The 27,932-nt window shown below is 47.7% G+C and overlaps 1 protein-coding gene across 2 annotated transcripts in view; it reads right to left on the bottom strand.

The window, feature by feature from the left end:
• ASCC1 (activating signal cointegrator 1 complex subunit 1) overlaps positions 1 to 27,932 on the bottom strand; it is a 38,526-nt gene that overhangs the window by 2,672 nt on the left and 7,922 nt on the right. For both annotated transcript variants that reach the window (XM_064464610.1, XM_064464609.1), the window contains exons 6-9: positions 22,093 to 22,229; positions 19,755 to 19,874; positions 15,680 to 15,804; positions 13,731 to 13,810 (exon numbers count right to left, since the gene is read on the bottom strand). In XM_064464610.1, coding sequence (XP_064320680.1) covers positions 13,731 to 13,810; positions 15,680 to 15,804; positions 19,755 to 19,874; positions 22,093 to 22,229 — 462 coding nt within the window. The remainder of the gene's footprint in view (positions 1 to 13,730; positions 13,811 to 15,679; positions 15,805 to 19,754; positions 19,875 to 22,092; positions 22,230 to 27,932) is intronic.

The raw sequence follows: 27,932 nt of genomic DNA, 5'->3' as shown, positions 1-27,932 counted from the left end.
ACTTAGGATAAAATGTCTCATTAATAAGAGATGGTAGTAAAAAGGGGTTGGTCTCCTTTCTCTTTTTGTTTTGGCTGACCTGAGAAGGAAGGATGATTTCCAGCTCTCCAGGGCTTGCTGCAGTGTTTGCCACCAGCAGGCCCGGCTCATCCCAAACCTTAACACCCATCTCTGTCAAAATGGTCATGTCAACGCTCCTTTCCTTAGCACGGCGGTCTCCACCCAGGAAAAACAGAAATAATTTTTCTCCATTTTTAATGGAGGGAGCGGTAGGTACGCTGGTAAGCAAGGAGATACTAGGATTTGAAAAGGACTTTTTCAAAAGAGAAGGGGGATGAGATGCATTTATTTCTGTAGAATTAAGTCTTTGCAAACATGAAGGAAAGAACAGAAATGCTGGGATGTGCTGGTCCCACCAGCAGCCCAGGAAGTCAAATCTTTCCCCAAAACAGTCAAAGGAAGAGTTTTTGAAAGTCTTGTTTATATTATCTCTGCACACCACAATCTGTTTTTCTTACAAAATACACGTACTTCAAAGCGAAAATTAATGTGACAAACCCTCCCCCCAGCCCCTCTTGCTGCGCACAGACAGCCTCAGGCATATTGGACCAGAAAGACAATCAGAAAGCCCCAGAAGGCACTGCCCAGGTCAAGTGCCCTCCATTTGTACGCAGCTAAAAGTGAAGCAAAACCCCTGTACCAAAGCACTTTGTATTCCCTTGGCTTTTTTAAGACCTACTACCTCTCGTGTGTCCAAGTGTGTGTGTGTTTCCCAGGGAGAACGCTGCTAGAACTATTGATTTTTGGTAATGTAGCTGTACTTTCTGAGAGTAAACATGCTACAAGATTTAGAGGACAACCACAGACATTTTTTTCTGCTCTCGTTTCAAGCTGGCTTCTCACCGATGCTTCTTTGCTCCCTAAGGCTTCCCACGACAGAAGCCACTGGACGCCGGGCGTGGGGATCACAGCTGAGCCACCGTACAGCCGAGATCTGCCTCAGGCAGTGGGGAGGGAGGCCCCTCAAACATCATCCTCTGAGACCCCCCAAAACACCAGGAGCTGGCTTCCTGTCACAAAAGCATCCTGCGCTCGGGTCCCTGGGGGCTTAGGAAGAGATTTCAGAAGGCTGAGCCTTTCCTTTTGACTTTCACTTCTATTTATCTTGGGGAGTAGCCAAGCAGAGCCGAGAAAGATATTTATATCTCCCCCCTCTCCCGAGCCACCACGGAAACGCTCCGGTTTTAGAGGAGGCCTGTAGCACAGCTGATGAAATGCCTCCTATAAAAGCATTTTTTCATTCTGGGCCAGAAAAGAAGATACCTGGAGATTGTTATGCTTCATGCACAAACACTGATAAGCCTAAGATTTGCCTGATCCCCCTCCTGTCCATGAGTGCCGAGGGCCCAGCTTTCCCAAAAAGGCTGCAGGGAGCACAAGGGGGTGCGGATCAGGAGCAGCAAGGAGGGAGGCAGGGGGAGGAAAAACGCCATCACCCGCACGGTCACTGAAAGCCGTGTCATTTGATTGGAGCAGGACGTGAGGCTCAGCAAAAGCGCAGTAATTCTATAAATCCAAACATGCTGAAGGATTTACGTCCACGCTGCCTAAAGAATAAATAAGAGGTTGGGGGTTGGGATATTTTTTTTTAAAAAATATTATAGATGAAAATGAACCTGATGGAGGTCAGCTTACGAAGTCAACACTGTGCACGCTGTGCAAGCTACTGACTCCCATCAAGGGAATAGCACTTACCAGACTAAGTGCCCCCTGCCTCCCCCCTGCCTTCCCAAATTAAATTAGAACCAAATAAGGAAAGAGCATTGTTAACTTTTAACCCCAGACCCAGCACCTCGAAACAAACATGCCAGAGATGTGCCCTGCCTTTTAAACCACAGCTGAAGGCTCAGAAACCACTCAGCGAGGATGCCTAGAAGGACAGGGCATCTCCCATGGGGAAGAAGTGGGTGCCTTGAGAGTGGCACAGCATCCTCCCCGGAGAAGTACAGCGGGACCTGCAGGGGATGGCAGGGACTGCAGTCATGCCACCTTCCCTGAAAGCTGTGAGCCCCTGAGAGATGGAACATACTGGTCCATGGATAACCCATATTTCACATGTCAGCCTGCAAATTACCGTAGCTCCACATGTGTTAAGCGCTCCTCCTCTTCCATCTCCCTTCTGGGGGGCTGGGTTCAAGGACACAACTGCACAGGTAATGAGGAAAGGCAGGCAGCCCTGTAGTAGCTCCCAGAAAGCACGGTTTTCTTCTCCATTTCTCTCCCAAAGTCACTTATTCTGAGCCAGAAAAAGCCAGCAGCACGCCTGCCATTTCTAACATCCCAATTTCTCTCATTTAAGACAATTCCGTCCAGATGTTGGAAACCCTTCTTCCTCCAAGGTCTGTTCCCCTCTCTTACCCACAAATTACACAGCAGGGCTCCTTTGGGGTGCAACAATCATTTTCTGAAGGAAGACAGAGGCTGAAGACTTTTTTTGGGAGAGAAAGAATCACACATCAAACCACTCACTCCTTGCAAACGTGAGCCAAAAATGCTAGCACAAAATTCAGCCCTCAAACCACAACAACTTCCTTATCAAAGGCAGAGCAACAGATCAAAACCAGGATGTCTCTTTTCCGCATTTTTTTGCCCTTTTGCCTAAGCTTTGAAAGTAGGTTTTACCAAAGCACTGTAGAAACAAATGCAAAGGAGGACGATTCCTCGATGAAGCAGTTAAAACGCGTGTCTAAATGATGTTGTGTTCCCGAGCATGGGTATTTGTCAAGCAGCCACCCTCAGGGGCTCGCTTCCCACAGACAACCCTCCCAGAGCGAGACAGCACCTCTGTGTTCAAACCTGGAAACAACAGTAATAAATCACGGCGCTAATCCACATAAGGACAGGAGCGATGCGTTTCAGCTCCGGTTATGAAGAGCGGAGATGCCAACACAAACTGGTGCTTTTAAATCACCTGTCACAGGCTCAACAAGCATGAGAAATATTAATGGATTCGCCTGGAGAGGCACCGGGCAGCAGGAGGACAAAATAAGTCCAGACAAGGGAAGGGAGTAAGAGGTATTTAAAACTTCCTTCACGTAATCTCTGGTTTGCGCTTACTCCGCCTGGCCTGGATTTTGCTGCTACCATCAGGATTATTGATCAGTTTTTAAAGCCTTACGTCGTCTACAGTAGTCAGCCAAAAAGGACCCATCCTGAATTAATAAAAAGTCCAAGCAGCTCTGCCAAGAGCCTCGGTGCTCAGAAATGCCGAGGGAACGACGATTCACTGCAATGCCTTGCAACTAAAAACTACCACCAAAGAGCAGCATTATCACAGGATAAAATGCATGCACACACACACACATATACCCCCAGTCTGTGGGGAGCTCGCTTTGTTGTGAACTCCAGCCACAGAAAGCAGTGCCTTAGGGTAGGGGTATTATAGATTAACAGTACAAAACTGTCCCCAGTGAATCAGCGCTGCGGGTGAGCAGAGGCATGTAATGTCATTAGCCTGTGACCAATCAGCCTAAGAAACCTGGCTGCCCTCGGCAGGGAGCTGAGGGGGGTCCCATTTTCCATATCTGGAACAAGCACAGAAATTAGCAACTTCTGAGATGTGGGAAGGAAGAGCCTTGCAGCTCCGGGAACCTACGGCTGTGGATGAGCTCACTGTTATTCCGGCTGCGCAGTCCACGCTGAGGACAGGACGCCAGCAATCCCTCCTCCTCTGTTTCGCCCATGTTGAAGGTTTATCCACCAAAAGATCCTTTCCAGGAGGGCATGAGAACAGGCTGAGCGCCACTCATCTCTGCCTCCATGGGAGAATATCTGCAGGATGATTGCTTTGACAGGCAACCCAGCACTTTGGCCATGCAAGATCACGCCGGGAATCAGGGTCCAGCAGCAGATAGCAGCATGGAGAGAGCTCAACCCAGGAGAATAAACTCAAGCTTCAGAGGAGCCGCAGGCTTTACAGCTTCATCTGCTCTGCATGCAGTGACAACAGTCACCAGCTCGCCCGGCAGCAGCCGCTACCCCCGGCATGTCCTGATTGGGAGCAGTGGTGAATGGAGGAATGAACTCAGAAAGCCAGGAGGGACGGGAGATTGCTTTTTGTGGGAAATCAGCATGCTACGGTGCTGTTATCCCCTTTGGGGAAGGGAAGAAGCAAACAAAATCCCAGGCACCCGCTGACAAGCATTGAGAAAAATTAAGCAGCTTTTCTGAAGAGGTGCCTCAACACAGAGCAATGAAATCACTTTGTTTTCAGACTCTCTGCACCCTCCCCTGGATCTTCGTGGTGATACTCATGGCAGAGCACGACCCCAACACAGTAAACCCTTCTGGCACCATCCTACGCTACAAGGGAGGAGAGGGACCCCAACAGGATCAGACCATTGGCTGTGACTTGCCCAAATAAACATCAGGCTATTTTTCCATCTCATAAGGGCTGACACATTTGCATTAACGCTTGTATAATACATCCACAGCTTGGGATGGAAAACACTGCAGAAGAGCAGAGAACAATTGCTCTTCCAAATTATTCAGCTAAAGCACAACCACACTACCCATGCCAGCAGGGAAGGTGCCGGCTCTTCAGCAAACTGCTGTATTACAAAGCTGATACCAGCATTAAACAAAAAGGATTGATAGAGGAAAAGTTACTGACAGCAAAAACCACGGATGGATTAAAAATTTTAAAACAAAGATATTTAGAAATGTGAAAGTAACACTCAGAAACACTGGTGGACTCTAAGAAGAGTCCACTGAACTCCAGCAAACTCTATCCGTTGGAACTCTTCTGATTAACTTCCTTTGCTGCATGAACCACAGCCTCCAATCCTGCGTTTGGGATCCCACCTACCTGCTTAACGCACCTCGCTCCTGCGACCTCCCACACAGGCCTGTGAGGGCCTCTCAGGTCTGAGCAGCCCCTCTGTCGCTCCTCAACAGACTGACACATGAACGCAGTTCAGTGATGGAAAGCTGTGGGTAAAAGAGGGACCTCAAGGGCCCACCTGCCTGTGCCCTGTTTCGGCTTTGCAGATTTATGCTACCAACACCTCCCTGTTGATCACCCCAATGGTCTACAGAAGGCTGTTACCTCCACACCTCTGAAGGGCAGAAGCTGCCCCAGTTCCCAGGCTGCAGCATGTGCTGGCAGAGCTCCTTCTTCCTTGTCCTGCAAAATGCACCAAACCCCTTTCCATTTCTGACCTAAACTCCCCCAAACTACAACAGACAAACCCCAAACCAAATCCCCTGGCGGCTCCCAGAACATGAGACACAAACAGGTGATGTATAAAGATCTGGGGAGTTTGTTTGGTTTTTTCCTCCCCTTCTATTTTCAACTTTCAAAATACGTTTTCTGAAACAGTTTGGTGGTGCCAAAAAAGAAATATCTGATTCCTGTATTATTCACTCTGGACACCACTCCACCAATGATTATCTGTCAGAGGTTTAATTGTGTTTGGAAGCTTGCCAGCAATAATGGACGAGAAATGTAGGAAAAGCAGGTAGACAGGCACTCATCCAGAGAGGCGGCTCTTCTCAGCATTCCCCACTTCCTCTCCAAATTAGCAACTGCTTCCTTTTCATGGCTTTTTAAAGGACCGCTGGCTGGACACCCAAACACCTTCCTTTACCGCCCAGGTGTTACAGGATTAAGACATGGTGCAGAGCCGCAAGGCAAGGGTGGAAGCGAGGGCTAGGAAGGACAGGGAAGGAATGCGATCAGGTCATCTGGGCGATCACCACTAGCACGCTGCATGCATCAAGGTCTTCAAGCATCAGCCACAAAGCTCAGCGGGCATATGTGGATTGTTTGGTTTTTTCCTGCAAGTGTGCAGCTGGCTCTGGAGTGTCTCTCCATCACCTACTAGTATCGAGTCCTTCCACCCAGATAATGTGAGCAACAGCCCTTCCCCTCTCATTTTCTTTCAACCTCTGGCAGGTTTTAAAAGGTGGCAGCAGAGGCCCTTTCACCTCATTTCCCTTAGGAAGAATAAAGTTGCCGACTTCAGGAGGGAGAAAATCTGGCCATAAAAGTCCCAGCGGCCTATCTTTTTGGAGCACAGCTGATCTGTATCATAAGCAAAGCACTAACTCCTTTATCATTCACTTTCAGTTTGCAACTACTCCCGTCACTTATATCCACAAGCTTTGCCACGAACCACTAAGACTTGAAATTACAAACAAGCGAGCATCTTGGGTTAGCACGAGCCCAACACGGGATGCAAGTCAGGGGTATCTCCTCATGACACAGGAAAAGCCCTTCCGATTAAATCTCTGGTGCCATCCCTCAGAAAGCAGTAACAATATAATCATATCTGTCTGAAAAAGTACAACCAATATCAGAGCAAGAAGCACCTATGGGCTTTGGGGAGAAAGATCCTAGGCGTACAGGATGGGAGGTTTCTTTCTGATATTTTTATTTTACTAAGCCAAAGTAAATGCCACATAAATGCCAAGCAGCTTTTGGTACATTTGCAAATGCCATCTCATGGGTGTTTTGCATGTATTTCCCACAGTAATCATAAAGTGACAGGCTGAAAAAGAACCAAAGGAGGTCATAGGCTCCAGCGTCCTCCCCTGCCCCAAGGCAGGAGGAGCTCATTGCTGGCAGATCCTGGACTAATGTCTCCACTCCAAAGAACCGAGACCCCCATTTCTCCTGCTCCTCTAGGGCAGTGCTTCATTATCCTTTCCATTACAAAGACCTTCCTAACACCTGCTTTGAACCTCTTGCTGCAATTTAAGCCCATTATTTCTCACCCCACCATCAGAGCATGGAGGATGGAGTATCTATACTCCTGGCAAAAGCTTTCACGTGCTTAAAGAGTTTTTCCTACGTGTTGTCCTCCTCCTTACCTTTAGTAGCCTCAAAACAACTCTAGAGTCTTTTGGTCTCAGCTCGCAGACATTTTCTAGCCCTCCAATCACCTTCCTGTTGCCTTCTGGGCTCTTTACACCCATCCATGGTGCCCAAAACAGACAAGTACTTCAGCTGGGGGCTGAGTGCTAGGCATAGTCAGAGGTTTAATTTACAGATGCTTGTACCTCTTTCTTTTATTTCCATGGACCCACTCAGCTGGCTCGTGCTCTGGAGCAGTCCCCCATAACCCAAACCCCAGTCCATGGGGCTGGTATTGAGGCAGTTCTCCATCCTGCACCGATGCCACCGCGCCCTCCTGGACCTACGCTTGTTTGCAGTGGCTCATTTGTTTCTTCCTGATTTCTGAAGATCATTCGGAGCTCTGTTCCCTCCTCCTAACGTGTGCAATTTTCCTGCCGCTCCCCAGCTGGGTTTCATCTGCAGACCTAAGAGGAGCATGCTCCATACTGTCCATAACACCCTCCTGACCTCCACAGGTGGGAAGGGTATGAGATTTCCAGCTGAGCTCTGCGAACATGGAAGCAGCTGATCCTTCTCCTCTGACTGCTGTCATGTGAAACCTCAGCTTTTCATAAAACTGGAGCAAAGCCACCTCAGCTGCCAGAGGGTAATGCAGCAGTGGGGAGGGTGACATTCAGCAATAGTCTAAATTAATCTGTCAGGCCTGATTTCTTGCAAATAAAACTATTTGGAGACTATTTGGAGCCAGATGCAGGCCTTTCTCAGTGCGATCCTCTCCTTCCAGGGCCCCTCTCCTTCACAAGCCAAATCTAGTGATGCTCCTGCCACTGCCATACAGCAAAACCTTTGCTCTAGCTCAGGGTTTTGGGTGCATTCCCCCCCCTCGCCACAAATCCATGAAAATTCATGCGCTTGAGGAAATCAAGCCCTAGTTGCTATGGTGAAAGTCATTCTGCAAACTAAGAAACAAATACAAGTGGGACATTTGGAGGTTACCGGATTTTTGTACATCTTTCAGACAAGGATAAAAAAAACCTCCAGCACGTTAGAGGCTCCACTAACTTCCCAGACCCTGCTACACCTCAAACATGACGCATTTACAGTACAACTTGTTTAAGGAAATTAATAATCACTGCATTTCTCCAAAGAAGCCTCATCCCCCTGGCTCCTAGCACTGCCTATTATAGCAAAGGCAGCAATGGTTTTTAAGAGCCGGGCTTCGTCTGCTGCAGAGATGCCAGGAGTCTTGAGATGCATCCGGGAATACTAGGACAAAGAGCTCCCATCAATGTGACCTACTCGCTACGCTCTCCAAACCACCAAGCGGAGGAGCCCAGCTACAGAGCCAGTAAATTAATTCGGACAGACCCAGCAAATTATCCAGCAGAAGGGTCATGGCACCTTTGGGATGATCTGCCTACTTTTGCTAATCAATGTGTTCTTTTTTTTTTTGCACTTAATGTGCTGGGTCCCTGTCTTCTATTAAGGCACCGCTGTAATTCAACCCCTGCCAGCTCCACCGAGAAAAACTGTCCTTTTAAGATCAAAGAGGTGATGCTGTCTTTGCTGGCTGGTGGCAGAACAGCGGTCTCGGGGAAATGAGGGGGTGGGATGCCCACTGGGTGGGAGCAGAGGCACCGACGGCGTGATCTCCCAAGGCAGAGGCACCCACAGCACCTCCAAAACAGCGGAGGGGACTGCAGTGGTGCCGGTGGGCACAGAGCAGCAAACCGCTTTGCTCTCCTATGGTACACTGCAGGCAGTCCTGCCTGGAAGGGGCGAGGGGATTCAGAAACATTAGAACCCTCTCAGCAAACCCTCCCTCTCGCAGCACTCATGGTTCCTGCTAAAATTAAGTCAGAGAGGTGCTGAGCACCTCTGGAAAAAAAAGGTTACTCCCCTTTACGGTGAGGTCACCAAAGGGATCTCTGTCACCTGCGGGCAAGTTTGCACAAACATGCACTTCCTGCACTGCGTTCTCCTCAGTGCAGCATCTCGGCCTTCCCTCAGTACCTCCAACGCTGCCTCGTCACTCTGCTCCAAGGCCCAAACACTCCAAAGATGTTTTCCCTCTACTGTCTAGTCTGATTTTTCAAATGCCACTTCAGATTCCCATTTTACCAAATGTAAATAACATGAATAAGCCTTTTTTTTTCCGAATAATATAATTCATAGGAAAGCCTTTTCATGGCAACCCCAATTTAATCTCTTTTATTCCCAAGATCATACAAACGTTGATCTCCAGTCTCATCTGCTCAGCTGTCACATTCTCCCATCCCACTGTCGCTCTAATTGCGCACCGCTGAGCCCCCTCGATAGTTTCAGTATCCCTCGATAATGGCAGGATCAGAACTGAAGGCAAAAATCCTCTCCTCTGCAAAGTGGAATTACAGCCTTTCATTTCTGCTTTTGATTCTTCTGTAAAACGATGCGAGGAAAGCACTGGCTTATTTCTGATACAGCAATGCTGCACCACAATCTTATTCAGTCTGTTCTCACCCCAGTGGATTTTTGTTTGGTATTTTTAACTCTAAACTTTCCAAGCAGCCATCTCCCCTTAGGTACTTGCTCCAGTTGCCAGTCCCACTTCGGATATATGGCTTTATCACTTCATTGAGGATAACAAGATGTTCTTACCCTTTCCGAACACCAGGCAGTCTTGATCTCACCTAACACAGGTTCTTTGGTCCTTTGATCTCACCTCAGCTTAAAAATACACTGGGAAAAGACTCTGTCTCCTTAAATTCCCTAACAAAAGGTACACAGAAAAGGCCTGGATACCAATAGCTGCAGAACACGGGAAGCACTCCTCATCTACAGGCAGAGTCGGTAACGGTGACTCTACACAGGGGGAGATAGGAATTTGTTTAGCGCTTGGTGGGTTTGGGGTATTGTGAGAAGTTAAGGGGTTTATCCAGGAGAAGATTTTTCTTTTTCATTGTATCTCTCTATACAGCACGGCATCAAATGTCTCAAACTGAACTACTGCGTGCCACAGCCACTGCACTATTCTCACCCAGCAAGATAAAAATGGTAACAGAGAACGCTGCCAGATTTGTTTGCTACGACTGGCTCTCCAGTAGCCCCGGTATATCGCTCAGTAAACACACTTTCTCCCCACTCCAAGTGAAAGCAGATATGGGCCCATAATTTAATACCCTGTATGCAGGCTTCAAAAGAGAAGGACCCTCATTGAATTATACCTTTTCTGACCTAGAAGCCCTCCCAGAGCCATTCTGCAGTCTGGATGCTCTGCTCCCGCTGCTGGACTAGGGCACGGAGGTGTGTGTCACTGCCTCAGCTGATCCAGTTCCCAGTCTTGCATCCCAGCTTAAAGTCTCCCCTAATGCCCTAAGACATAAGATGTGCAGCTTCCCGCTGTGGTCCCTCAGTAGCTGTTCCCTCAATATTTAATCTTGTAAGCTTTAATGCACAGATCTGTACCAACCAGCAGGGTTAATCTTTTTCTGTACTCAAAATTTACTTCCCTCTTGTTTGGAAGACTACCCTTTTACTCCTCAGACCTCAAGTCAAAAATCATTCCATTTTAACCCAGTGAGAGTCCAGGTGGTTTTCTTCCTACTGTAAGGCTTCCTTTCCTTTAAAAGTATAATGGACAATTCTGGCCAGGTGGTACCTTCGCATTTCTTTGCATTTTTATTTATTCACCACAGCCTTAGTGCTTTCATGAAGCGAAATAAATAAAAGCCCGGAGGCAGCCAAGGCTTGTCTCCAGAGAGGCAAGCAGCTGCCCCAGCCGCCTCTGTGCCAGGGCTGTGCTGCTTGGCCAGCTGCAATGCAGGGCACACAGCCACCGCCCGGGGCACAGGAGGCAGCAAGGCAGCGGGGCTGCCAACCCAGCATCTCCCCGAAGCCCACCCACCCAGCCTGACCCTTCTCTCACTGGGAAGGAGCTGCCGCTGTCTTTCAGCTGTGAATTGCTGCCCCCTCCCTCTGCTCTCCAAGAGACGATCCCCTTGGTTCCCGACCAGAGCAAGAGGTCCGTACGTGACTCGGATGTTAAAAAGAGTTGATCAGCTAGTCGCTAGCCACCCTAGAAGAAATACATATTGCTCCATATCAAGCACTTCCTAAAGCAACCCCAGCTTCTTGGGACTAGACTAGACAAGCACAAAGCTGAAGCGTTTAGCACTTTGGTGGGAGACACAAATCACTGAGCTGTTGGGCCATACGCTCCTTGGGCTTTCAGCACCAGCTAGGCCAGGGAGCCTTTTTCATGGGTATTCTTCAAGACAGAAGTACTTTAAACTCCCAAACGCAACTCATCCTACAAGATCTATTTTCTGAGCAGTGTGGGAAGGTACCGGCCTGCACAACGATTTATTAGCACAAATAAGAGTGTATGTTTAACTCTGTGGAACGGGTAGAACAAAGGATTATTAAATAAAATTCCGATTAGTTCTGCTGAACGCAAAATACCAGCTGGAGCCTGGGGTAACGCAGGCATGCTATCAGCAAACATGTGCTGCCAGCGCATCTGCACACACACACCAGCTCTGACCATGGGGGAGCCTCAGGCTGCCACGGCAGAACCAAGGCATCCCCATCATGCTCTGTGCTCTGAGAGCTCAGGTCCTGCCCTCCGCTAGGCAAAGCCTTTGGCCCCGCGGCACTGGCTGTAGCTGTACAACGGAAGCGAGAGCAATGAAACCCAAGTTTTCCAACTTGATGCCCTCCTACCAGTAGCCGTGCTTTGTCGGCTTTCCAAGTTGGAACGCTGCCAGCCAAAACTGCTATCGCAGAGTCCCACCGCTTGGGAACACGCACGGCACATCGCTCTGCCTACAAGGGGGACAGCACCCGCAAGCCAGCCTGCCTAACTGCAGCCATATGCATTAACAGTCCGTCTGTCGTTTAGATCCTGTTGCAAAAGTTAATGAAGCCACTTCGCGAGAGGGCAGCCTCCCTGAGCAGAAAATAAATAATGTATATAAAAGGGGGCTGGGAGGGAACTGGCGCATCCTTGCAAGGTCATGCTAGAATGCATCAGTGGCTGGCTGAGGCTGGGCTCCTCTGGTAAGAAGCCTGGAGCTATTTATGAGTCATGTAATTAATTAATGCCAACGGGCGTTCTGCTGCAGGCACGTGGGAGACCAAAGGGAAATAGGAAGCAAGCAGGTTAGGAAATGTAGTGGAGGTGGGGGAGAAGGATGACATTTCCTGTGGTAAGACACGCTTTGAAGTAATTATCAGCAGTCCAAACAGCCAGCAGCTCTTTTGGCTACATCAGTACAAAATCAATTAGGAGCTTTAAAAATGCATCGGCTCATATTTCAGAGGGCAGCAAGAATAACAAGTAGCCATCTGAGGTAGGGCAGTTACATGTCTTAGTGCACACCACAGATCCCTGGACCCCACAGTACAGCCCGCAAATGGTGTGACCAGTAGAGGGAGCATGGTTAATGCCTTCCAAATCATGTTTTTGGATGAGGAGCATTAATGAAGACTGATGGTTTGATTTTACATCTTTCTAAAGTCTGAGGACAACTTTAACAGATGCAAAAGAAAGGAGCAAAGGGCAAAGCAAAAAGTGGGTGTATGCCTTGCAAGCTGAGTCCCTGCAGGCAGTTGTGGCTCCCGATGTATACCACCTTCCCTTTCTGGAGCCTAGCTCTCAGATGCCAGGAGCTAACCAAAACTCGCAGATCACATTAAGGAAGGGACCACGTCTGTGGCTTTCCCGCTTCAGCCTGCAATACTGCAGTCTCACACCGAACACTCAACATGTGGTGATGCTGAGTCATGACACTGTGCTTGCACAGACCCTTTGAGGACAATGAAAGCTTAACCTAATTTTGTCCCTTTGTTTGTTCTCTGTGCAGAGATCAATCAGTTCCACTCCCTGCCTTCAGATCCCCATGCATCCAGTGCCTAATACATTATACAGCAAAATTGTAAACACAAATAAAACGCACCCTTTCCCTCCTCTGGTGCTCTAAAGTCCTTCTGGGCTGTCCAACTCCCACCCAGCCTGCATCCTCTCTCATGTCTCTTTGTTGCCAGAATACCTTCTATCAATTCCCAAATGTATTCATGCATTGTCCCATCTCCCTCTTATCATAGCTGCCTGCAACAAATCCCCTCACACAATGAGGATTGCAAATTTGCTTACAACCCAGTGTTGTTTTCCATTTCTACCACTCTGTGCTTGTCTTTTCTCTCTGGACGCTTGCAGGGGGCCAAGCACCACGGCATCAGTCTGACGCTGCCATCTGGATGAGCAGCAGAGGCTGCCTGCAGCCTCAACCCTGGCAGGCAAAGCCTGGGAAGCTGCAGGATGCTCCCTTGCCTTACCTACCTCCAATGGTCTGAGGGATCTTGCTTCCTACCCTCTGATCACTGCCAAAGCCCTCAGATCATGGCTGGTGGGACTCCCTACCGCTATCTGCTATTTTTCTGGAGCAAAACCATACAATTCAATAGCAGGGATTTCAAAAAAAAAAAAAAAAAAGAGTAAGTGAAATGGCAGTCAGTTTTAATTTCATAAATATATATGAATGAGTAGAACAAGAGCAACAAAGTACTCCTTTCTGGTGGGCTGAGAATCGACACGAGCCTGAGTCTCCAGGGTAAAACACCAGCAAAGTAAACGACAACACGAACATCCACTTAGCATTCGTGCGACATACGCCTGATCTGAGCCTCACCAGCTTTAAGAACGCTTCTGTTAAGTACTGTAATGCTCCCAGTTACGAGTGATGTGGATTGTTTATTTTCTAACCACATTCTCCCCCCTCCCTGGGAGATCCCCTAAGCCTAAGACAAAAGCAGTCTTGAAGAGGTGTTCCAACCTCTTTTGGCTATACAATATCCACAGCTGGCTCAATTTCCTTAACTGTTTCATACTGACCTTGAGGATATTTCGGCCATTAAATGACTCCCGTTCCTTGAAAGATGATTTACCAGTCATTGTATTGTTTTGCTCTTCAGCTGTAAAGAGAAAAGCCACCACCAGAATGAGCTTCAGAAGGGAGAACTGTGTGCGCTGTACTTCATCCCCGCTCTCCCTCCCCAAAGTCAGCTGCCAGCTAATACACCGTCTTTGCCCAGTTCTTCACACAAAAACACTTCCACTTTGGTTTTGAAGAGAACAAGGCTGAACGCGCAGGTATTGGTGCCTTTATTGGGATCACCTATGTTACCTGGAGGAAAGACACTAAATCATAGCTACCGCTAGGGTGATTCTGTAGGGCTGATGGCTCAGTGTAACACATCTGCTTCCCTCTGGCTGATTTTAATCCCACATCCTGCCAGGGTGAGAGTCAGCACTACAAGCACTTGCATTGCCTGGAACAATACCAAACACCAGACTGAGCATGTGAGCACAACACCAGGCATGATCCGGACAGCACCTATACAAACCTCTGCTGCCTGCTCCGGGAAGCAGATACATGTAGTGTGTATGCTTCTGTGGGGTGGGCACGCAGCCACACACACAGACATTAAGAATAGCAATCTAGGCCTAGAGCAACTGCCAAGTGCCTACGTCTTAGATCCACTTCCCCAGAGCATGTCTGGATTTTTATATAATCCCTAAGTACATGATCTGTTCTTTCCACAGGACCTCTGCCTCACTCAGTGAATATATTCAATACTTCTTTTTCATCTCTGGCATTAACTATGAAGTCCCACTCACACCTAGCACACTGTTCAAATCCTGTATTGAATATCAAGTGACTTCTATGGCTGTCTGTGTAATGCTCTCACCACTGTGTCTGAATGCCTCACGTGCCTCATGGGGTTGTTCAGAACAGTAATCGTAATGCCAGATGCAGCTGCCCCTGTGCCTCCCCTGACAGAGAGCCACATCAGTACTTTGGGCTTACCTTTTCACCAATTTTCAGGGCTCAGTTTGAGCTAAGCCTCATCTTTTCAGGGTTTCTACTGCCTGAGTATGCTTATCTGACTTCAGGAGCAGTCATCCCCAAAGTCTGCCGCTGGGTGCACAGAAAACCGCAACACAAACCGTCTGCTGTTATTGCTGTCCATACAGAGGCTCTCAGAGGTGGTAACCAGAGAATGCTTGACATAACCTATTGGCATTGCACAGGGGCTGCTACGCCAGAGAAAGCTGTGAAAAAGCTTTAGTGCAGTGCTGTTAAGGCTTGCAAACTACACACCGGTGCCAGAGCGCATGCATGTTTGCACACGGAGAACAAGGCTGTAATATACTGCCCCTCCCTGAACGCAATGCATCCGAGGCTGCTTTATAAAGTAATGAAATAAGAGCGATGCTACAGCCTGCTACAGCAGACAATCTTTTTGCAGAGGCAGCAGACCTTATACACTCAATAACAGCTCATATTCAGCCTCGTAGCCATCTGAATCTGGTTTAAAGAGAACGACACTGGAATCACGTTCCTACACCAATGGGCAATCTTTAACTTGACCCAAGAGGATCGCGTTTTCATCGTATTTAAAGGTCAGCACAGCACACAGAGTTTTTGCTGAATTTCAATCTAATGTTGGGGCACAGAGCCCAAAACTTCATGTGGTACTTCCCTCTCTGGCCCAGATCTTATGAGCGCTACTGGGTGATGGTGTTTCTAAAGCTATGACAATCTTAGAAAAGATCCAGAAAGTGCTCAAAGCATGCCTGCCTTCTCCAGCTCTGTTGATCGCTCTTTCATTTTCTTCTGGGTTTTATTTAGTCACATCCCCCCACAACCTTGTTGGTATTTTTGAGATTAAGAAAATATCACAAAATTTACAAAAAGAAACATAAAAGCCCACAAAAGTACTTCCCATTCAGAGGCACTACTTTAAATGCATTTATCAGTAAGGTTGAGGGATACACACCACTTGGATCTTTCCTGAAGAGAGTGTTCATGACTGTAGCATGCAGTTTCACCCTATCCCATTCTTTAAGCATCAGGCCGGAGGCCACGAACCTTTCCACCAGTTGATCAGCAATCACCTGCAGTCTGGGAAGGCAAAAGCAGAAAGAACAGTGTAAACCAAGGACAAACTCCTGCGTTGTCAGCTTTTTGCTTTTCAGTCAGGGAGGGCAGCATGTGTAAAATGAAGTCTCTGCCTGCACATGGGGAAAGGGAGCTAGTCTCTGATGGAAAACAAACAGAGCCATCAGGATTCAGCTCTAATGCAGAAAATTCTGGCTGTTTTGCAAGGCGTTCTCGGTGATCACTTCCACTGCAAGTATTCCACGAAGAAGGGCAGATTTAGCATAGCAGAGAGCTTGTTCGTGGTGACAGATGTTACTGGGACTTGAAGGACGCATCTTGCTACTGCCAGGAAACACAGTGTAACTCTCTGTACAAACGCTAAAATCTGCAGACCCCCAGGGGCGCTTGGGCACCTTGGCTCCTGGAGGGCCTGCTTTACTCAGGGACAGTGACCTGTACAATGCACTGGGCCAGATCTCAGAGCCTCTCTGTCCCAAATAAGCAACCTGGTCACTGGGCTTAATTTCTGGGACAGCCCAGAACATGGTGCCAGAGGGCACAAACCCAGACAGCACATCCTGGTGAATGCTCCAGCTTTGGAGCTACTGAGTGAGCAGAATCAAAGGACTTATTGCCACCTTCTTGTCTGGCCTTGGTTGGGGATGAAAGCGGCTGTGGCTGCCGGGATCTGTGGGCAGACCCGTCCTAGAATAGGCAGCAGGAGCAGGCGGGTGATCAGAGCAGTCTGCTCATGTATCCTATGTCTAAAGAGCTGAAGGAACTTCCAGGCTGCTGCTGTCCCCCACAAAATTTCTGCAGTGCCTGAACCTTATCAAAAGCAGCGAGGAACAAGAGCTTCCCATCCCTGAAAACAAGGCGAGAGAATATTACTCTATGCAGGAAATTTTGGGCTTCTCTTACTGCATCCGAAGGATTAGACAGCTTTCTGCTCCACCAGGTCCCACCACTTTGGTGTCTCAGCTGCAGCAGGAGAGGCAGAGCGTGGCCTCTCTGAGGCTGGCCCCCAGAGCCCAGGGCTGCCACGCTCCGGATGCCAGCTCCTACCCCACCACCGGTTTTGTATTGCCCCTCGCAGGCTGCCAGGCCCCATGCGATGATTTCAAGACTCTCAGACTACCAATTGTCATGGTTTTCTACCACTTTCTGGCTTTACATCAGTGATTTTTAAAATTAGCAATGACAAAGATTAAATGAATATCATTACAGACAATACTAAAACAAATTAACAGAGAATAGCTCAAGTGAAAATGGTGCTTTATTACGTTATAAAGTTAATCAAGGAAATAAAACAAATTAGAATGAATTATAATGGAAATTATTTGCCATGTGGGAGGCATCAGAGCACGATCCCTCTCTCAGTCTGAGCCATTATATGTGCAGAAGGGCTTGCCAACCCCTAATTCTGTCTGCAGTTATGCAAGCTAAGTCAGGGTAAATCAAATCTCCTGCTTTATAGCTTAAGCTGATCAAGATCATCCAAAGATCAGGAAGGAACTCCTCCCCTCAGCCATGCCAGGAATTACACAGAGCTAGCAAGACGTCTTGCATGAGACAGGAAGGCACACACCTCTCAAACACGGGCTGCAGCAGCCTGATCCAGCACAGCAAACCACGTGGCTGCCACTCTCCTCTAGTATTGGCCTTGCAGCTGAGAAACCCTGCTTTCTACCTGCTTTCCCCATTTCCCCAAGCAAACCACAGCAGATTTTAGCAGGCAAACGGTGCACGGAGCTGCTCTGCAATGATCCGTCTAGCAGACCAGAGAATGAAGCAGAGTTTTCCAGAGGGATCACCATTTATCCCTTCTTTATAATCACTGTTTGTCCAACACTCTGTCTGGTGGAATCTCAAAGGAAACAAAAGAAGCTTTCACTGCTCTCCATCAACACAAAAATATTTTCTTTCCCCTCTGCAAAGCTAAATGTTTTCTGGATGCTTGCTAACAGTTAAGGAACTATATCAGGGGAGAAGCGCCACATGAATTGATCTGCAAGTGAGGGGCAGGACCAGCCTGTGCCAAGGATAAAAACTTAAAATCGCTTGGCCCTCTCTGAGCACGGTGCTATGCAAAAAGCAAAACAGGTGCTGTGGGAGCGAAGCCTGGCAGCCTCTAGGTGCTGTGCAAAGCACAAGATCTGGGTTTGGTGGAAACCTCAGCTAATAGATCTCTGTGAAGGACAGAGGAAACATCAGCCTTTTCTCAGGGGGGCACATGGGGCTTGTTTTCAGTTTCAAGGCAAGGTGGATTTGAAGACCTCATTTCTCTCCCCAGCCAAAATCAGTTCTTCCACCCCTAATGCATACCAGCATTTTCTGCTAGTATTATGGCTGAGTGGGTTCTCAGCAAAACAGGTATGGCTGGCATCGGAAGCAGACCACAGTGCTAGTACCAACAATTCAAGCTGTCTCCAGACACAGGCAGGCATCACTGCCTCACTTTAGGCCCTGCTTATACTCTACAGCATTTCTCTACCAGCTCCTCAGGTCGCAGGTGAGAGCAGATTCACAAGCACTGCACCTCAGAGATGATCCAGAGTTCGGTGACTCGGGAGAAAAGAGGCTCACACCTCAGCTCGCAGAGCTGACACTTTGGGCACTTCCTAAAACAAATCCACCGAAGAGCATTTGGGTCATCCAGTGTCTGCCTCAGTCTCATCCTTCTGAGTGCTTCTGCCTTGTTTCTCCCTGCACTTCTCTTCTGCATCCTGGCTGATCTCTAGCTTGCCCTGGTTCTCTGCCTGCCCCCGCCCCATTTGTTTTATCTCACCTCTCTCAGGGTAGGACAGACTTCAAAGTGGAAGAGCTGAGAAGAGGAAAAGATTTCAATACCTACTGCCTCCCAGCAATTCTTACTTTTTAATTTTCCCACCCATTTCCTTATCCCACTTCCGATCTCTTACTTCAACACAGCCTCCAAAGTGCAGTTTTAAGCAGGGGGCCCCCCTTGCCTCCTCAGCCCTGGGGGAAAGGAGATGCCAGAACATGTCCTTTATTCCTGGAGCCAGTCCCTGATCACAGCCTCCCTCCTCCAGCTGCACTGCTCCATGCTCACCTGCTAGCTCCTGCTGTCCTCTAGCAATGGGAACAGACACAAAAGGGCAGCGCTGCCAAAAGAAGGGAAGGCTAAGGCTCAGGAAGAGAAGGCTAAAGCTCTTTTGGCTACTCCCCTACCTGCTTCTGCAGCTATCTCACAACTGGCAACACCAAGTACAACACCTCTTACATTTCCCCTGTCTTCCAGCAAGCACTAAAAGAAAAGATGACGCTGCCACTGGTGACATACTTGTCAAAAACAACATGGAGGGAGGTTGTCCAGCCACCACCACACACCGGGCAGCACTGGTTGTAGAGCTACAGCCATCACGCACAGTGGCGAACAGCACAACCACATGCACTGACACCAACCAGGCTCTGAGATTTCAACCCAGCCAGCCAGCCATTTCACACCCAGCACCTGTTGTTCCAGGCTGCTTCAGACACAAAACCCAACTCTGTAACCAAGTCATGCTTTTCTGAGGACCTCCTGGTGTAACTGGGTTTTAAGAACAATTAAGTGCTGCAGAATATGCCCGGCTGTCCAGATTAATCTGGATTGCAGGCTGGGAACTAGACAGCGCAGGCCAAGTTGTGCTGCCTTCTATGTCATCTCGGGAGTTTCTCCTTGGCCACCTTATCACCGGGCAAGCCATGACACCATTATTCAACCTGACAGACTGCTACAGAAACAAATGACATCTTTCAGCTGCACCACCAGTGACTGATTTAAAGAGCAAACACATCACTGCCTTAACCGGTTTAGGAATCAAGAATGACTTCATCTTCCTGACTGCTGGCCCACAGACTGATAGCAGTACCCACCAGCTGCAGATGCAGAGGGTTTCTCTGGCACACCGCTACTGCTGCTGCCGCGCATCAAGGAGGAGTGAAAGAAAGGAGCATAGGGAACTCACCTGTCCGAGCCATCCTTCATGTGGACTTTGGCATAAAGGACATCTGTCATGGCAGGGTCATCGTTCATGTACTCCACTCCCGCCACCTCCACGGTCAGGGGCTTGCCTCCAGCAATTTGGCTAAAATGTAAGAAATCCCTTATGTTAAAAAGCAAAACGTGACACCTGCTTTTGAAATACAACACATAATACTCCTCATGCACACACTAAATATTTGGTTTTACTAAGGGAATGACAGAAAATACATTTTTTTGCTATAGTTAAACACAGCTTTGAGGTTAAGTGGGACTTAAATGCTGTTCAGACCTTAGGGGGCAGTGAACTCCACTGAGTTCTTTTCTTTCCTGGATCTTTCAGGTTGTTTGCACTGAAAAAACCCAAACACAAAAAAGGCTCCCTAATTTCTAATGCTCAAAAGGCTACAGCTGCTATTGTCTCATCATCTCAAGAAATACTGTAAAAACATTTAAACTCATACTTTCAGTGTTTTAGACACACATTAAGTCAATTTGTCAGTGTTCACAGGCCATCTCAACACAGAGATCTCCATTTACATTTAAGAAAACCCATCAGCAATACAAAGGTACAAGTTCTCATTCCAGAGAAGCTCCAGCTTTCCCTGTGAAGAGAGCGATGGTGACACAAAGTTCCCCAGCTTGTTGATTTTTGCTGGGAAAAGTACTTGATACAGAATGCAGTTTTAAGTACATTTTAACATCCACTTACAAATGCTGCAAATAAATAGAGCTGTTTTAAAATCAGCTCCAGCTACTCCTGCAGGAAGGCAAAACCAAAAATGTATGCAGGATATAAGATGCACTCCCACACCTGCAAACACACTGTGAAGTATATCTGCTTCCAAACACGCCGCCTCCTTGCCTTTACCACCAGAACATCGCAGGGAAGCAGGGCACCGCAGCGAAAGCTCCCTGTGAGTAACTGCCATTGTCTCATTTAACGCTGAGGTCTCGTGGAAAGGACAGGGAGTGTCTGGGCAGGCAGAAGTAATAAACACGAGTGAACGATGTGACTTTGCTCTAACCTTGCTGACTTCTATTCAGCCAGCCCTAGAGACCGCTTTTGAGAATCTCGGCAAAGCTCCCCAGGTGGAATAACGAGAGTGTGAGTTTCCCTTCCAGTATGTTTACCGGGAGGAAAACAGCACAAGTACACTGTCATGTGTGTCAGACCTAGAGCATTTGAGGTCCTGTATTCTAAAAAAGGTCAAAAATGGCACGTCTACCTTCACATGGCACTGCCTGCATTTAGAAAAATAAATGATTGCTAATGAAGGTTTATGTGAGTGGAAGGGAACCCAAATTAATTTTCAAAGTATATTTATTTGTGTATGGCAGGGAAAATAACCTAAAGGTTACATTTCAGTGTTGATTCCCCCTCCACTAAAGGAAACGGGGAGTAGAGATTTTGTCTGTCTCAGTTCAATCCACTTAGGAGGAAGACGGCATTTTCCAAATACTGCAGGCAGAGCCTTCTCTGGAAACACACTTGCATTTCTATTCAACAGCTGAACAACTGGAGCCATCATTTTAAAGGCAGAGGTATGACTTTTGGCCATGCATTAATTCCCACAGGTATCTGCTGGCCCAGCATGGCTAATTTTTCCTGCACCAATGCAATAAATATATAAATATATAAATAAATAAATATCAAGGATCCGTGCTCTACGTGCAAAGGCTTTGCAGAAATAAATATACAAACCAATCCCTCAGGCCATCTCCAATTTCTAAGCTGAGCGGAGATAAGCTAATTGCAGTGTCATTCAACCACCCTTGCAGTTAAAGCCCTAACATCTGCAGCTCAGTGTTAACAGGCAGTGAGAAAGCCCCGGTCCTGGAGCAGCACTGAACGTTTCAGAGCAATTACTCACATGGCTCGTGCTGGCTTCCCTGCACACAGCTCCCCGCATCAAGAAATGCGTGTCAAGGACACCTCAGCATCTGCTCTGAAGCAGGAGGGAAGCAGCATGCCAGAGCCCACTGCAGGCAATGTGAGAAGGTAATGGAGCTCGTCCCTCCCTCTGCAGCCAACAGCAAAAACTGCTCTCACAAAAATAACGGGGACGCATGTGAGAAAAGGGAACGAGTAGAGCAGGTTTTCAGGGAATGCTGAGGGTTTGAGCCGAGATGTGAGATGCTGTTAAGACTCTTTGTGACTATTTGGTGATTTTTACTGCTCCCATCTGAAACATTTTAGCCTTTTTCTGGAGCTGAGATAGACTACTGAGCTGCTATTCTCTTCGCTGCCCCTTGTCAAAGACAGCTTGCTGCTTTTCCCCCACTCATGCCCTTGGTGATGACATCCCTTTTTTATCACTTACTCCACAAAGTCCTCTTTGCATTGCTGTAGGAGGTCACGCGCTTTCTGGATCTCTTGCTCGTTCAGAAGTACTAGCGTCCCAAGAGTCAGGTGAAGCTTTGCAGGGTTCTGGAACAGGCTGCTGCTGACCCCGTGATCCTACAAATCAGTCAATCAATCATATATATGTATCTTATCTCATACACACACACACCCCCTGCCATCAGAGGGATAAATACTACAGAGAACAGGTACCAAGCTGCTGGCATCAAACCTTTTATCTCTGCATCTCTGCTTGGGTTGGTAGTGACTCAAAGTTGAAATGAGTAACAAACAAGATTTCAGAGGCTTTGCAAGCAAGCGAGCTCAGCCTGGCGGGTGAGGCGGAGCCCCCCACTGCACGCACACTCCCGGCCTGCCTCTTCATCAGAGCTGCTGAACAGCAGCATGGAAGCTCGTTATGACAGGGCCTAACTCAGGACCCAGGACCAGCAGTGCTCACTCATACAGGGTTTCAAGAGGAGTTTTCCACAGCTGCCGAAGCAGCAGCTGCCATCAGCAACAAACTCAAGACAAGTCAGCACAGATTTAAAACTTGAATTAAGTCCATTTTTTGTGCAATAAAGCTGGAACCAGCTGTAGTGACAAGTTCTAAATGGCCTCTAAATCCTGTCTAAACACAGGTTGCACCTCGCAACACAAGCACAGCTAATACCAGCTCTGATAATTACATTTTTCCTGTTCCCTTGTGCCCTATAGTTTGATGAGATGAATTAAGTTTAAATTCCCTTTATAAGAAGAGCTACGTGTTGTTGCTGGGGAAGAACTGTTCCCAGGTGGAGCAGTGGTTACATTCAGCTTTAAAAAACATGCTCTTTTGTTCGAGGATATTCATAAAAATACCTCAAGAATGGTTAACACACCCATATTAAAATAATTATTTCCACTTAGTGGCTATTTCCCATCAGCGCATTAAATAACCTCCACTTTTAACTCCAAGAAAAGCCAACACCACTTGCCAGGCCGCTGAAGCTTTTCTCTGTCTGAAAAAAGTCCACCGACTGAGAATGACAGCTTTGAAGTTTCTAGCTGTGCTTGAGAGTTTGAAATAAAACCTTTCAGATGTTTAAACACTGCAGTATCTCAGCCCGTCAGAGTTTAATGCCCCACATCTGACTCAGCATTTTTCACGTCTAATGACAACATCCATATTCTTCTTTACAGCAGTGATTATGGGCTGGACTAGAGATGAGCCAGCCTGCAACACAGAGGCCAGGGGCTCACTCCAGCAGCCGCAGGCTGGCAAAGCCTGGTGGTCCCCAGAAGAGAGAGAGCAGGTACACACCTTCCACCACTGCCAATTACTTTATTGCTGACTACCAAAACCCCAAATTGTACCACGCTAGTAGTGGCAAAGCAGGCTGCAAACCTCAGCACCATGCAGCAGCCTGAAACAAGCACAGACTAACTATGTCAGGCCCATCAGGAGCAGAGGAAAGAGATGGCTCCATCTCGCTTCTCCCCACCCTCCCCTCTCTGCGGTAAAAGCCTTTCCTCTTCCTTTAGTTCACACCACTGTTAGCATGCATGACAAGACATGATTTCTCTCTCTCAGACTTTTTTCTCCAATGGTATCTGTAGCCAGAGGATATTTGGCCCATCACAAAACAATAACTCGGGTAACGGAAACTGGGAGAAAGTTCGATTTATCCTTGCCATGGACAACCAGCTGATGTCACTCCCACAGTGCACACAGATGATGTACAGTAACAAGAAAGTAGATCACAGGTCAGAAAGCACAAGGCCTACCCTCATTTTCTGCCCCAGCATGATTTGTTCTGTAAACATCAATCTGCCCCAAAAGCAGCACTTTCCCCTGAGCTTTCCAACACCTGAGTGTGGGCTGATAGCTGACAAAGTGACAGCATGTCACCTCCACAAACCACACTACCGCTGCTGGGGAGATTAGCGGGGAAGAACACTACACAGAGCGGGCCAAGACCTAGATAATCTTCTTGGTTTACTCCCTAGTATTTCAGACAGCTCCTAAAAACCCTGCTTATACCCCTACTCTTTCACAGGCCAGCAGATCCCACTTCTCCCATGCATAAAATAGATGCTACATCAAAGGTAGCCCTCCCTGGAATAGGCAATGTTTCTGCGGGCATCTTAGCAGCCCTTCATGGCTGGATGCTGCTTGCTGAGATGCAAAAAAGCTTGAATCGACTTATTCTAATCCCAGATTATGATATGCTATCAGCAACTGCCGTGTCGCCTCACGGGATGCCACCCTGTCCAGCGGTATGAGCCCTCCGCAGCCAGCAGGGCAAGACAACAGCAATGCAGAGCCTAAAAATACGTGTTCATAACTACTGCTAAGGAAAAATCATGTTCTCATCCAGGGAGAACGAGCCCAAGAGACATGATCCTGTCCATGATTCTGGGGCTTTATGGACATCTTCCAAATACCTAAGGAACCTTCCCAAGGTAAGCTACAACCACAAGGGCAGGGCTGAGATTCAGCATCAATGATGGGCACAGGGATCCACTGTGATCGAAGCCATGCTCTCCGAGTGCCTCTCAGCAACAAGCTCCTCTTTCACCAGTTTCCTCCCCTGTGCAGCAGAAGGTGGGCACCCCTCACAGCACAAGTGGCAGTGGCTTGTGGTAAGCAGTGGCTTCCAGTCCTAATGAAAGCAGAGCACCAGATTAGGTCCTCATATTCTACATGCAAATCTGAAGGCAGTGTATTTGCAGGAACTCGGTGGCAGGTACAAACACATCAAGCAGACTCTATAGTCTCTTTAAAAATTTACAGTTCGAACTTGGGTTCTCTAAGGATGTACTGAGAGGCAGGAAGAATATCCCCTTTATGCACCATCTGTATGTGATGATTGTCCATTTTAGCTTATGCTTCTCCCAGACACTGCCCTGTCATGGTCAAAAATACAACTCATTTCCACTCGGCCTTAAAAATTCTTTTTTTTCCTCCCTCCTGCTACTTAAGACTTCTACCTTTCCTCTCCTTCTTAGAAGGCATACAGAAAGGGTTTTATCTGGAGTCTTCACCTCTCCTTGCAAAGCCCAAGCACACCGTTCCTCCAAATCCAAGACCCTGAAGTACGGAAATCATAGACCACCACACACTTCAGGCCTTCTACATATCAAGGCAAAGGATCAAACTCCTTAGCTCTTCCTCCCTGGCTGTATCCTCTCTACCGTCTTAAAAGCTTCCAATATTTGCAGACAGCTTCATGGTTTTGGGGGTTTTTTTTCCCGTAATAGCAGGATACTGCATGCCAGCTATATGCCCTCTCCCACCCTGATCCACAAACAAAGGAGCGAGTCAGAAAAACAGCATTTCCTCAGAACTGACTGAAGAGCTGCAGGCTGAAAAACCCCGCCCATTTTCTGTCCCTTCCACTCCAAGATGTATCTCATGAGCAATGTTTGATATTTACAGGTTGCCATATATTACAGCAATCATATTTCTCTTCTGTGCTACATCTGCAGCCTGTTAAGACTGTAAATGCTGCATTTGCACAGCTCTGAAAGACCCAACTGTGATTTTTCATGGCAATATTACTGTAAAGTCTCTTCCCTTTTCCACCTGCATACTCAGATAGACGTTTCAGTCCTCCTTACTCTGACACCTACACGATTGTGCAAGGAGACTTTCAAGGTCACCCAGTCATCCAGACCTCCCACAGCACCATGTCAGTAATGAGCCTGTCCAGGTGAGCCACCTCCCCACATTTATATTAAATTAGCCTCAAGAGTCTCCTCTCAGCCCTGCTTCACTGTCTGGCTGCCCTGACCATACAATAGCATGAATGACACCTGAAGTATTCCATATCTCAACACAAAGTTCATCTTTAAAAAAGGTTTTAAAGATGAAAAAGAAAAGTTAGAAAGCGTATACCCACCAACATAACCCTATGCTATCAAATAGAAATGAATGGTTGTCATGGTAACTGCTTGAGAGAGAAAGAGTCACTCACAAATGCTCAATGGCCAGAAGAAATCCTCACACACGCACACCTCGTCCTCTCCCTTCCTTACCGTTATTACCAACCTTCATTCAAAGAATGGAGTTTACCTAATTCTGCAACATTAGGTACCTGCAAATTGCAAGAGGAAGAGAAGCACACCACTTCTGTCACTGAAACCTATTCAGATTTCTCCAAGTATCCTGAGAAATCCTGTTGCTTTGGACAAATGTGTAAGCTCTCTTATTGCTCTGTGAGGCACTGTTTTGAATTACTGTTTTTCATTACTGATGTGCTTTCTAGCAGACCCTGCTGTGAGATAAAGTGGTATTAGAGTGGCATTACTGGCTGGCGGAGAGATTGAGAGACATATGGGGCTGCAATATATTCCTTGAACTAACAGGCAGCAATATATCTAGAAACCCTTTCGCTAATACCAGGAGAAGGAAGGGCAGAAAAATAAAGCACCATATATTCCCAGGCTAACATATGCAAACCCCCAAATACCTGCTGCTGACCGAATTCCACATTTCAAACTAAAAATGGAAATCTAGAGCTGATGTAAGCAGTACCAGGAACATTTCAGGCCCTCCTGAGAGGCACAGTGCTAACATGACGCTGCAGCTCCCAGGCCAGGGCACGTTGTGCCCATGCAGTGTAGAAAGCAGGAACTACAGTCCCAGACCTCCTGCCTGCACCCATATAGACATGTCCTGCTGCAGGGCAGCTTCAGTTGTCACTGTCTTGGGAGATTCCTGAAAGCATCGTGATGACTCAGCAGCAGCAAAAGGCATGCTATGTCTTGAGTGCTGCGCTTTCTCAGAGATATCGCTATTCCTGGTATTAGGAGGATTCATGCCTGGATGCTGGTTCTGAGTACAGTTCAAGTCCAAGGATGCTGAAAGCCAGAAGCAGCTGTTAGGCTGAAACGTGTTCTCATGTGCCTGCTCACGCTGCAGGATTCCTAACCATGAAGCAGAGACTTACAGGACTCAGTGCTGTCCAGACACAGAACAAAAACACTGCGTGAGAGACAGAGGGTCAGGCGTCAGGCAAGAGGAGGAAAAATTAATATGACTAGCCTGGTCAGCAGTGGTCTCAGCACTCCTCTGACCAAGATGGGGTTTCTGCACCTTTCTAGGACCAGGAGCATGCAAAGGTTTGCAGATGTTCCCAGGCAGCTCCTTCTGAGTGTGACTGACAATGCTGGGGAAAGCCCAGGATAAATCTATGAAAATGTTTCTAAGTGGATGGCAGACCTCCCTGCCCACACAGGGATGCAAACTGATAGTCAGGAGTGAGCAAGAGACAATGTGACAGAGACAGATCAGGAGGGGTCTGGAGAACAAGTAATATCACCAGCAGAGGCTGGGCCAATGGAGAAGGTATGTCAATGGCAATGGGCTGCAGAGATGTGACCCAAGCAGCAGGCAGGAAAAATGAGTGCTCTACAAGGGGAAGAGCGAGTCCTGTGTGAGGCCAGAGTGTTGAAGGAATACAAACACAGGATGAAAGCATGGACAACAGCATTAGCTGCAAAGATGAATAAAAGAGATCACATCATAGAGATGTGATACTGCAAGGATTCGCCTGACAGTGCGACCGCCTGGAAGCCAGAACCCAGCAAGACACACAGATGACACTGAAGTTACTGCTCTGCACAGCAGGCAGATCTGGGTTTGCTGTCCACAGGGAGGGAGAAGAAAGATCCACAGCACCTGCTGGCAGACAGCTAGAGGGAGGACAAGGATCAGATAAATGGAGTCCAGAATGCCAAGATTTCAAGCAGAGCAGGGCCAGCCACAACTGAAATGACTGACAGGTTGAGGGAGGTGAAGTGAAAGGACTGTAACAGCCATAAGCCCAGTCAGAA

The sequence above is a fragment of the Phalacrocorax carbo genome, chromosome 13, assembly GCF_963921805.1.
Source record: "Phalacrocorax carbo chromosome 13, bPhaCar2.1, whole genome shotgun sequence".
Taxonomy (NCBI): domain Eukaryota; kingdom Metazoa; phylum Chordata; class Aves; order Suliformes; family Phalacrocoracidae; genus Phalacrocorax; species Phalacrocorax carbo.
Note: the sequence above shows the minus strand (reverse complement) of the source record. Positions and strands in the feature narration are given on the sequence as shown.